General features: G+C 62.4%; 1 protein-coding gene across 1 annotated transcript; it reads left to right on the forward strand.

Annotated features, from left to right (window-relative positions):
• Positions 1 to 988: 988 nt before the first annotated feature.
• On the forward strand, positions 989 to 10,182 carry ALX3 (ALX homeobox 3; the record flags this gene model as incomplete). The annotated part of the gene is made up of 4 exons (XM_080799970.1): positions 989 to 1,265; positions 6,369 to 6,685; positions 9,388 to 9,516; positions 9,874 to 10,182. The coding sequence occupies 4 exons, from the start codon at positions 989 to 991 to the stop codon at positions 10,180 to 10,182; spliced, it is 1,032 nt and encodes a 343-aa protein (XP_080656096.1).

The raw sequence follows: 10,182 nt of genomic DNA on the forward strand, positions 1-10,182 counted from the left end.
CCCTCACCTCCCTGCAAAAGGGCAGGCCTGGGGCAGTAGAGCCTTGTGGTCGGAGCTGCAGGCAGCCTCTCTCCAGGGGACTGCCATGCACTTTCAGATCACTGGAAAGGTACTCACTTCATGCCTGCTTTTCAAACCCCAAACCTTCTATGTACCCTCTCACCTGCTCCAAAGACAGTTTCTGCTGGACCCTGTCCAGTCTTGAGCTGCCCCTACAAGTCTTCCTGCCCCTTCTGGTTCAGCCTCTGCTTCTCAGACCCACCAGGAATACACAGAAATGCTCCAGAGTCAGATGAAGACACTAGCCACAGTTCAAGGTCCCACAGCTAATTAATGACAGCACCCTGGGCCAAACTTTCCAGACCCCATTCCCGGATTAGAGCTGTTTCCACACACCTCTCCCCAAGGACTCTTGTCCCAGGGAGGAACAAGGGATCCCCAAGGGAGGTGTTTCTGCCCAGGCAAGGTTTTTCCAGCTCCCAGCAAAGAGTTAGGTAAAGTCCCAGCCCAGGCCCTCCCCCAGACCGCCCTTATCCGAGGCTTCTGTCGGGAGATCAGGCCTAAGAGTGTTTGCTGGGCGTGCATCACGCCTCTAGGGGTGAGAAGCTCCAGGCTGGATGTCAGGACATAGGGTGCTGCTCTGAGCAAGGGACTCACCAAGATGGGCAGACAAAAGGGACCCTGCCGTCGAGAGAAGGTGGCTTCCTCCCTCTGCTCGAACTGCCTCTGATGAACGCGGGCTGGGGTGAATCCAGGGGGCTCCCGGGCTCCGAGGGGTTAACCCGCGCGGGGCCGCACGTGACGTGGATGGTTCCAGCATTAAGTCAGAGGCGCGGCCCCCTCCCCTGTCCCCCGCCCCCCGCGGCGCGCGCCGCTCCCGGGGGCTCCGCGCCCCCGCGCCCAGGTCCCTCCCCCTTGGCGGGCGCTCACAGGCCGCACCGGCAGCGCTAGCCCCGGAGCCCCCGCGGCCTGTGCGCCGGGAGCCGGCATGGACCCCGAGCGCTGCGCGCCTTTCGGCGTGGGGCCCGGGCCCGGCCCCTACTCGGCCGCGGGGGACGAGCCACCCGGCCCGCAGGGGACCCCCGCCGGCGCGCCTCACCTGCACTCCGTGCCGCCCCGCGGCCCCCGCCTGACCCGTTTTCCGGCCTGCGGGCCCCTGGAGCCCTACCTCCCCGAGCCGGCAAAGCCGCCCGCTAAGTACCTGCAGGACCTCGGGCCCGGCCCGGCGCTCAACGGCAGCCACTTCTACGAGGGCCCCGCGGAAGGTAACGCGCGGCGCGGGCGCAGCGCGCAGCCCCGACCCGCTCTCCTTCCCTTCCCCGGCCGGCCCGGGCCTTCCCACTCCCCTCGCCCGCTGGCCCAGCTCTCGACTCTTTGACCCTCTAGCCCCCCTCCACGGCCCCCTCGGAAGTCCTACCGGTGCCGGTCCCGGCCGGGCAAAGCCAGCGCCCCGCGAGAGGCAGAGCCCCCCGTGTCTCCCGTGGCGGGAATGGGAGGCGGGAGGTCGCGCGAGGGTGGAGCGGCGACGGCACCGGGCCCAGTGAGACCCGAAGGCGACCGGAGGCGGGAAGGAGAAATCACGCTTGGCCAGAATTGGCCTGAAACTGCCACCGACCCAGAAGCCCGGACGGGGCCCAGGGCCTGAGCGCCACCCTGAGCCCTCCGTCCCGATGCGGGGAGAGAAGCGCGCCTTTTGTGTGCGGCGCCGGTTCAGGGCCCTGAGCTTGGTCCCCGACCTGGAGTGGCCAAGCAGGACTCAGCCGAGGGCTGCGGCCTGGCCGCCGCCGGCTTCTCCCCAGGCCCAGCCTCGGTGGGGAAGGCGCTGCCTGCGCGTTAGGCATTCGGCGGCGCGGCCGCGGCCGGTCGGCAGCGCCGGGGCCGTTCTCAATACGGAATAATTGTGTTCTTATTTCTCAGACTAACCTGGCCTCCCCGTCGTTAAGCACGGTGATGGCCGCCCTTCCCGCAGTCTTGGCTTGCTGGCCCTGGATCGTCACGGCTGGGGCCGTCGAGACCAGCCCGGGCGGGCCTATCCCCTGGTCGCCTCGGGCTCCTGGGCCGGTGCCCCATGCGCCAAGGCCAGCTGGACCGCGCCAACTCCGGAGAACGCGCCTGAACGCCGGGGCCTGCCACACGAGCCGGCAGCCCTGCAGCCACCGCTGCACTGGCTGACCTGTAAGGAGTCTGGGCGCCCGCCCCATCTGTGCTGCCACGGCCGGCACCTTAGGCCCAGAGCTGAACGTTCTGCGGTCGGCCTCAACCCGCTGGCGCCTGGCCGGCCTCCACCGAGTGGCCAGGCAGCTCGGGCCTTCGCCCAGCCAGGGCGATGGGAATGTGTCGGGAAGGGCGGGGAGGTGTGTGGGGGTCAGCGGAGGAAATGAGCGAGTCCGCAGAGCTTCGTGTCTGTGCCCTTTGAAAGAGGCTCTCCTGATAAAAACCATAGTTGGGACTTAATGAGAAGCAGTTGGCCTGGCTCCTCTGATCCCAGCCAGGCGGCGGCGGCCGCGCAGCGCCATGAGCACGCCGGGGACAGGTAGCCGGGCTGGCTAGGCGCGCCGCGTCGGGCAGGACTCATCCCACGGGCCCGCGTCCAGCTGGACGCGCCGGATCCCGCAGGCACCGCGGGAAGGCCGGGACTGGCACACTGCGGAGAGCGCTGGGGCACAAGGAGCGGCGGGGCGCGGAGGGACCCGGCGACGGCGAGGGTGTCAGCAACGAAATGCGTAGAACTAAAACCGAAGAGTGTGAACAACCACCAAAAATAAGGAAAAGGAAATTGAACAAAACAACGAAGGAGAGAGGCGAGAAGGAAAGAGAGACAAAGTCGGCAAGCAGTGCAGAACGTTAAGAAATAAACGGAGAGCGAACGGAAGAACAGAAGGAAAAAAGCAAGCGGAGGATCGAAGAACGATCGAACGAAGCGGGTAAATGGAGAAGGAGGGAAGGGACGAAGAAGAGTAGAAGGAGAAAAAATGAAAGGAAAAGCAGGGAGATCTTAAAAGAGCAGAAAGCTGCAAAATGAGATCAAGTGGAAGAGGAAAATGAACGATTCGAGTGGAGCGGAGGACCGCCCAAACGAAAAAACAGGAGCGGAGCCTGGGACCCCGGCCGCCGCTCGCCTCCCGGGTGCCGGGGCCGGAACTCTGCAGGCGCGGTCCCCTTGCGTCCCTGTGGCGGAGCGGGGCTGCTGGGGAGGGTCGGCCCCGGGGGACTAGGGCCACGCAGTCTACCAAGTGGGAAGTGGCGGCAAAAGGGGAGACCGCCTTATTTCCCGGCTTCTCAATTGACGGGCTCCGAGCGTTTCCAGTTCAGACCAGTGAGCGCGCAGCTGCGCCCCATCTGCGGCGCGATCTTGCGGAGGCCCGGGCAGTCGCGCGCTGGAGAGCCTGGCGCTCCTCTCCCGCTCTTTGCGGTGCTCTTGGAGGAGAGCGCCCAGCCCTGCCCTAGACCCCGGCCGCGTCCCGGCGGTGCCAGCCACCCTTTGAGCCCCGTGCGCGCGGCTGCTCAGAGGACCGGAGAAGTGCCCGGCCGTTCCTTCCCGCTCCGCCGGGGGCCGCCCGGTCGGTTCCCTGGCTTGGCTCTCTGACCTGGGAATACGCCCGCCACCTCGGAGGCCCCGAGCGGAGCACTGAAGGCCTCGCTCACCGCACAGATCGCAGACCTCGTGAAGGATTCCAAGCTGGGGAGGGCCCCACGCTGAGGCGTCTAGGCCAAAGGTGGAAACTCTATCGAGAGCACAAGGGCCCACTGGGGTCTCGCGCCCGGGGTTTATGCCCACGACGGCTTCAGGTTACCAGCCGGAGCTGCGAGAGCCCAGGCCTCTGCGAGCTCTGCGGATCGCGTGGGAAACAGCGCAGAGCAAGACTCCCGCCATGATCTAAAGCCGGGTGCTCGGTCCGGAGGCCTCAGTGGACGCTGGCTGAGAGGGCAGTGGGGCTCCCGGCTGGCGTGGGGAGCCGGGGCTCTGGCCGCCGGCAGGGTGCGGGGGAGCTGGAGGGAGCACGGTGGCAGCGTCAGAGGCTTTTGCCCTGGCTCCTGTCTTTCAGGCCCCACAGACTTCTGCTGTGGTGTTGCGATTGTGCAGGCTGTGGACCCGCTGGTGCTGGGCCCCAGGATTCCAATCTCTGCCATGAACACTCCCCCTTTAACCACTCAGGGTCCCCACCAGGTGCGGTGACCCCCATACACCGCCAGTACACCTTGAAAGTGCTTGGGGCCTCACCAGGCACCCTCCTCCTTGCAACTGCAAACTCAAAACTTGGGGCTGCCTCTCCTTTCTTTCCTTGACTGCTGCCCTTCCGGATCCCACCTCCCCTCTTCTCCCCTGAGCCTTGCTTTTCAGGAGAGATTCTAGGAGGTGTGCCCCGTCCCCCCCAAAGAAGGGGGTGCCTGCTCCTCCCCGGAGTCCTCCAGGTAGATGGAGGTTTCAGGCCCATGGCCATGAAGAGGGGAGAAGTACTACCCTAGTACCCCGGGAGGACTCTAGAATGGGCAGGCATAGGAGGCCAGTGGAGGCCAGCAGGCTTGGCCCCTTTTCTGGGTGGCTGTTCTGAAAAGTCCTGCCACACGTTTATCTCTCACTCTGGCAGCTCAGAGCCCAGAGCTGGTCACTTCCTCTGGGCAGATCCTATTCCAACAGACTCGGAAGGCCCAAGAGCCAGGTGAGCAAAGCCTCAGAACTTTGGAGAAACCCCTACAGTGATGTCCTTGCTCCCCTCTCCCCCATCCCTCAGCCACCCTCACCCTTTTTTTGCCTGGAGTCCAGCAGGACCTCCCTCTGAACCCAGGACTCCAAGAACTCCCTCTCAAACCTGCTAGAGGCAGGGTGTCCCTTTCCAGTCTTCCACTCCTCCTGACCATTTTCAATTATTTGGCTCAGTTTCCATGAGTCCTTCTTCCTAAGCAGCTGCCCATGGAGCTATCTCTAGAACCAAAATATGTTGGCCAAGAACGGAAGTTAGCGGCTAGAGCACTTTCTCCTCGATGCTCTGCCTGAGCTATGAGCCTGGTACCCGAGGGCAGGCCGCTGACCCTGCCAGGCCTCCAGGATCCTTGCACAACCTGGAGCTTCCTGCACAGCCTGGGTGTCCTGGGAGATCCCTGACCACCTTTCAGATGAGGGGGACCCTGCCCAACTTGTCCTCCATAATGCAGATGGGGAATCATCAGAGCCAGAACCCAAGAATCCCATCTGTCTGGTCCCATCCTTCCCTGATGACAGCTGTGATCCTGACACCAAGTCCCAAGGAGGAAACCGCCTCTTGGTGCCAGCCTGCTAGGCCTCCTGGGGCTCAGACTCCTGCCTGGGGTGGGCCAGGGCCAGGCCAGGACTGTGTGAGTCAGTGGGGCGCCTTTTTGGCTGTGCTCCTGCTGTCCCAGCGGGCTCTCGAGATTTCATGGCAATGCCACTTGCCAGAGGAGCGGGCAGAGCGATCGGGGTGACCTATTTTTCACCATGACCGGGTTGTGGCAGGGCTCCACCAAGCCTCTCATGTGCGGGTTAGCGTGTCAGAGTGGGGCTGCTGGGAACTGCGCCCAGCAGCAGTCAGGTCACCCCTCCCTGGTTGCTCATCCTGGGCAATGGGGGAGCCATCAGAAACTGCCGAGGAGGGAGGGGCAGTCATTGGCCAGAGTGATGGGGTTGGGAGCTGAGTCCTCCTCTTTCGACACTGGTCCCCCAAGCCTTCACCCTCCTGCTCTCTAATGCTGGAGCTCAAATGTTGGGTCAAACATCACAATTTCCGGAGGAATGAGACAATGTCTTTTGGATGCTTCTTTTCCCCATCTTGTCCTTCTTGCCCCGGGGCTGGGGGATTTGTCATTGCCCTGAGATTTGGGGTCTAGAGAATGAGGCACAGCCAGACCAGCCAAAGGGGATCTGAATGTCCCTGTCTGTCCCCTGCCTGGACCTGGGACCGGAGCAGGGGCATGAGGACCTGGGAACCACAGTCCCCGCAGTCAGGGCCAAGGAGGCACTTCCTGGCAGGGGCGGGAGATGCCAGCCACCCCGGGGCTCACCCCCTCCTCCCGCCTCTGTGCTAGGCCCTGCCCAGGGGGCTAGTCCTGGCACCCCCACGCCCTGTGGGCCACGCCACCACAAAGCACTTCCCCGAAATGAACCCTCTTCTGGCCCCAGCAGATCCGCCCCGACCACAGAGCACATGGTTCCCCAGGGCCCCCTGAGCTGGAGGCTCAGCACACAGGCCTCCAAATGCCAGGCTCCCATACAGGGTGGCTGCTTCGACGAGGGAAGAGAAAGGAAGGGGGAGGCGGGGACTGAAGCGTCAAACGTTCTGCCCCCTCCCCCAGTCCACCCACAAAACCTCCTGGTTCGGTTTCCATCCTCCTTTTTGTGTTTTCCATTGCAGCTGAGGAGAAGGCCTCCAAAGCTGCCAGCTTCCCCCAGCTGCCCTTGGACTGCCGAGGGGGCCCCAGAGACAGGCCCTCTAGCTTGCAAGGCTCCCCGGGCCCTTGTCTGGCCAGCCTGCGTGTCCCTCTGTCCCCGGGACTCCCGGACTCCATGGAGCTGGCCAAGAATAAGAGCAAGAAGCGCCGGAACCGCACGACCTTCAGCACGTTCCAGCTGGAAGAGCTGGAGAAAGTCTTCCAGAAAACCCACTACCCAGATGTGTACGCCCGGGAGCAGCTGGCTCTGCGAACGGATCTAACTGAGGCTCGGGTACAGGTGAGGGCACCCCGGCCGTGGGCCTCTCTGGCTGCCTCGACCACCCCGGCCGTGGGCCAGGCCATGGAAGGGCCGGGAGAGGTGGGCGCTGGTGCCATGCTGAGCTGTCTTTCCCCAGTGCCTGACCCCGGCCTGCCACCCTTCGGCTCCCCCTCCATGCCCAGCTCCGCTGCGGCCCAAGTGCCTCATGGGGTAGTTGTCTCTGGCAGTTCAAAGACCTACCTGTCTGGGAACCCTAGCTCTGCCACTTTCTAGCTGACCAGGTGACTTAGTGCATGTCGTTGGATCTCTTGATCTCACTTTGAATGGTCTTTGAGCATCAAGATGCGGCAGCCTTTCAGAAGCAGTGAAAGGCTGAACACATCGGGCAGCTCCTGAGGCAGCTGCCCAGAGCAGGAGGGTCCCCAATGGGGGAGTGTGAGGTTCAGTGATGCTCAAAGCCATCCTGAGCCAGCGATTTTCAGGCCCCCCAGCTCTCAGACCCCTTCCCCACCCAACCAACTCTCCCCAGCAGAGATCAGGCCCCAGGGCTTCCTGGGTAGGGCTGTGGCCAGCTTCCTGTTGGGGTTGAGGGGATGGAGGGATGCTGGGAACAGGGGAAAGGGAGAAGGAAAGTCCATTTCCAAGACACATCAGAGGTGAGAAAGAACAGGCAGATGGCAAGCAGAGGGTGGGGATGGGGAAGGAGTCTTCGGGAAAAGCTTGGCCCAAAAGGAAGATGGTGGTTGTTGCCTTGCTTTGACTGGCGTGGTGTCCAGCAGGCTCCCTGAAGCCAGGCAGGAGTCACTGGGAGAGGGGTGGGATTTGGGCTTCTTGGGAGAGGTGAGGAAGTGACCTCTAGACAGAGGAGATTCTCTTTCCCCCTGCAGAAGAGAACTCATAGGGACAGAGCTTATACATAGCACACCCTGTATGGGACCTTGCAAAGAGGCCAGTTGCCTTCTAGCACAGAAGGCCCCACAGCTGGATTCAGCATAGGACCAGAGGTACTTGGGCTCTTTCCCCCTTCTCTTCTGGGTCCTCCTGCTTTCATTCCCCCCCACCAAGGTGGCACCCAAACACACTTCTAGGACTGTGCTCATAGAGTGCCCAGGGCCGGGGCCAGCAGGGTAAGAGGCCGAGCATTCACAACAGTCCCAGAACTCTTGAGCCACAGAAGTCCAGAACATCGAGTCTCCAGACCCTCAGCGAGCCTCTGGGGTAGGGTCCCAATAGCCATGGCCGTGGCACTCCTTGGAGAGCTGGAGTACATCCCCCTACTCCTTTCCCAGGCCTTCTCAATCCCGAGGGGGTGCTGGGGCGGCCATAGGCCCCCAGACTGACGCTTGAGGCCCCAGAGGAAGGCTCTTTTCTCTGACAGGAAAGTGACAGTCACCTGTAGGCCCTGCCCCACAGAGAGCAGTAAGCCGCCACACGGAACAGAGCAGAGGGCCTGGCCCAAGTGCAGGTGGAAGGCTACGGTGGGGTCTATAGAGACAATCAGGGATGGTGGGGAAGAACACCCAGTGAAGCAGCCCCCTTCACTCACTCCAGACTCTTTCAATTGCCCGTGGGGCAGGGAGGATAGAGAAGGGAAGGCCCAGCAGCTGGGCAGGCAGGATGGTCCATCCCTGACCTTGCCCCAGGCCTGCTCTGGGCTCTGGCTTTGAGGCTTGGTGGGCTGGGGGTCTGCCAAGCTCCTTAACTGTCGTGGCTTCACCTGCCTGTGTGGGTAGGAACGGCCACCATGGGGGTGTGTATGAGGGGCCGAGGTGGGGTTCCTTACACACTCACACGCACACATACACACAGAATTTGTTGTGGCTCCGAGCTAAATCCCTAGAAAGCAAGGGGATGGTTTGGTTCGGTTTGGTTTGGTTTTGATATTGCCAACATCCAGCCCAGAGCCTGACACAGAAATGTTTATTAAATGATAGAAACACAAAACACATGCATGGGGACCATAAACGTAGAGCCGCAGGGCCCACAGATCCATCGCAGATGCACACATAAGCGCCCAGCACACGGGCGGGCGCCCCTCACCTGCCAGGCGCTCACAGACGAGGGGAGGCACAGATTACAAAGCAGACAATGGTAATTGGGTGGGGTGAGTATGAGAGAGATGCCCGCATGACACCCAGGCCAGTGGAGATGTATGCGTATGTGTCAGGGTGAGGTGGGCAGCCCAGGCAGGCGAGGCCCAAGCCAAGACAGGGGACTCTCAAGGTGGTGGATGGGTTGAAAGGCAAGCGGGCATGAGAAGCAAGTGGGGAGAATCCATTGATACTGCCTGCTTGGGGATGAGGCTGCGGGGAAGGGGGTGCTCAGGGCCCAGGGGCCTTCTTACAGAGCTGGGCCCGGGGCGGACAATGGCAGGTGGGTGGCCTGGGACTGGAGATGAGGTAAGGGAGGCCTAGGTGGGGCCCAGAGCCTCTGAGGCCACAGATCCCATGATACCCTTAGTAGCCCAAGCGGGCAGAACCAAGAGAGTGACTCAGCCTGGTGTCTGGGGGGTAATGGGGACCCAAGGGGCCAAGAAACTCCCTCCAAACTCAGATCTTTCCTAGACCCCATTCCGGGTTCCCCAGCCCTGAGAACAATAGGAATTTATAGGCAGCTTAAGGTCCTCCAGGCGGGAGCCAGCTCCATACCTTCCAGAAGGACACCACCACCCACCTCAGGGCCACTGTGTCACTCCCTCAGCCTCTCCCCTCCGTCCTCAGGTCTGGTTCCAGAACCGCAGAGCAAAGTGGCGGAAGCGTGAGCGATACGGGAAGATCCAGGAGGGGCGGAACCCCTTCACATCTGCCTACGACATCTCTGTGCTGCCCCGAACTGACAGCCACCCGCAGGTGACACCCCACCCAGCCCCACATCAGGGCCTGGCCCCCGGGAGACCTGAAGCAGCATTAGGGCTCTGTGAAACTGTGGGTAAATCACTCGTCCTCCGCCAAGCGGGGCTCCTTCCTGTCTCACGAATGATGCATGCCTAACGGCGGGCACGGCAGGAAACCTCACTTGGCGCAGTGGCAGGGGTCTCCTGGATTCCATTTCGAGGGTCGGGGGTAGGAGGGAGCAGATTCTAGACCGCGGTCAAGCAGAGCTTGCCGGGTAAGTTTCTGGAGTCCTAAGGGCAGAGACAGAACCCCCAGGTAAGGGAGGCAGCCCTTGGGCTATTGATTCATGGGCCTTCTTTTCTCTCTTTTCAGCTGCAGAACTCCCTGTGGCCCACTCCAGGGTCTGGGAGCCCCCCCGGCCCCTGCCTCGTGTCTCCAGAGGGCATGCCCTCGCCGTGCATGTCTCCGTATTCCCACTCTCACGGGAATGTGGCCGGCTTCATGGGGGTGCCAGCTTCCCCCGGAGCCCACCCTGGCATATACTCCATCCATGGCTTCTCCCCGGCCCTGGGGGGCCACGGCTTTGAGCCTCCCCCAGATGGCGACTATAAGTCTCCAAGCCTCATCTCGCTCAGGGTGAAGTCCAAGGAGCCACCCACCCTACTAAACTGGACCACGTGA

This window comes from Martes martes (assembly GCF_963455335.1).
Source record: "Martes martes genome assembly, chromosome: 4".
In the NCBI taxonomy this organism is placed as follows: domain Eukaryota; kingdom Metazoa; phylum Chordata; class Mammalia; order Carnivora; family Mustelidae; genus Martes; species Martes martes.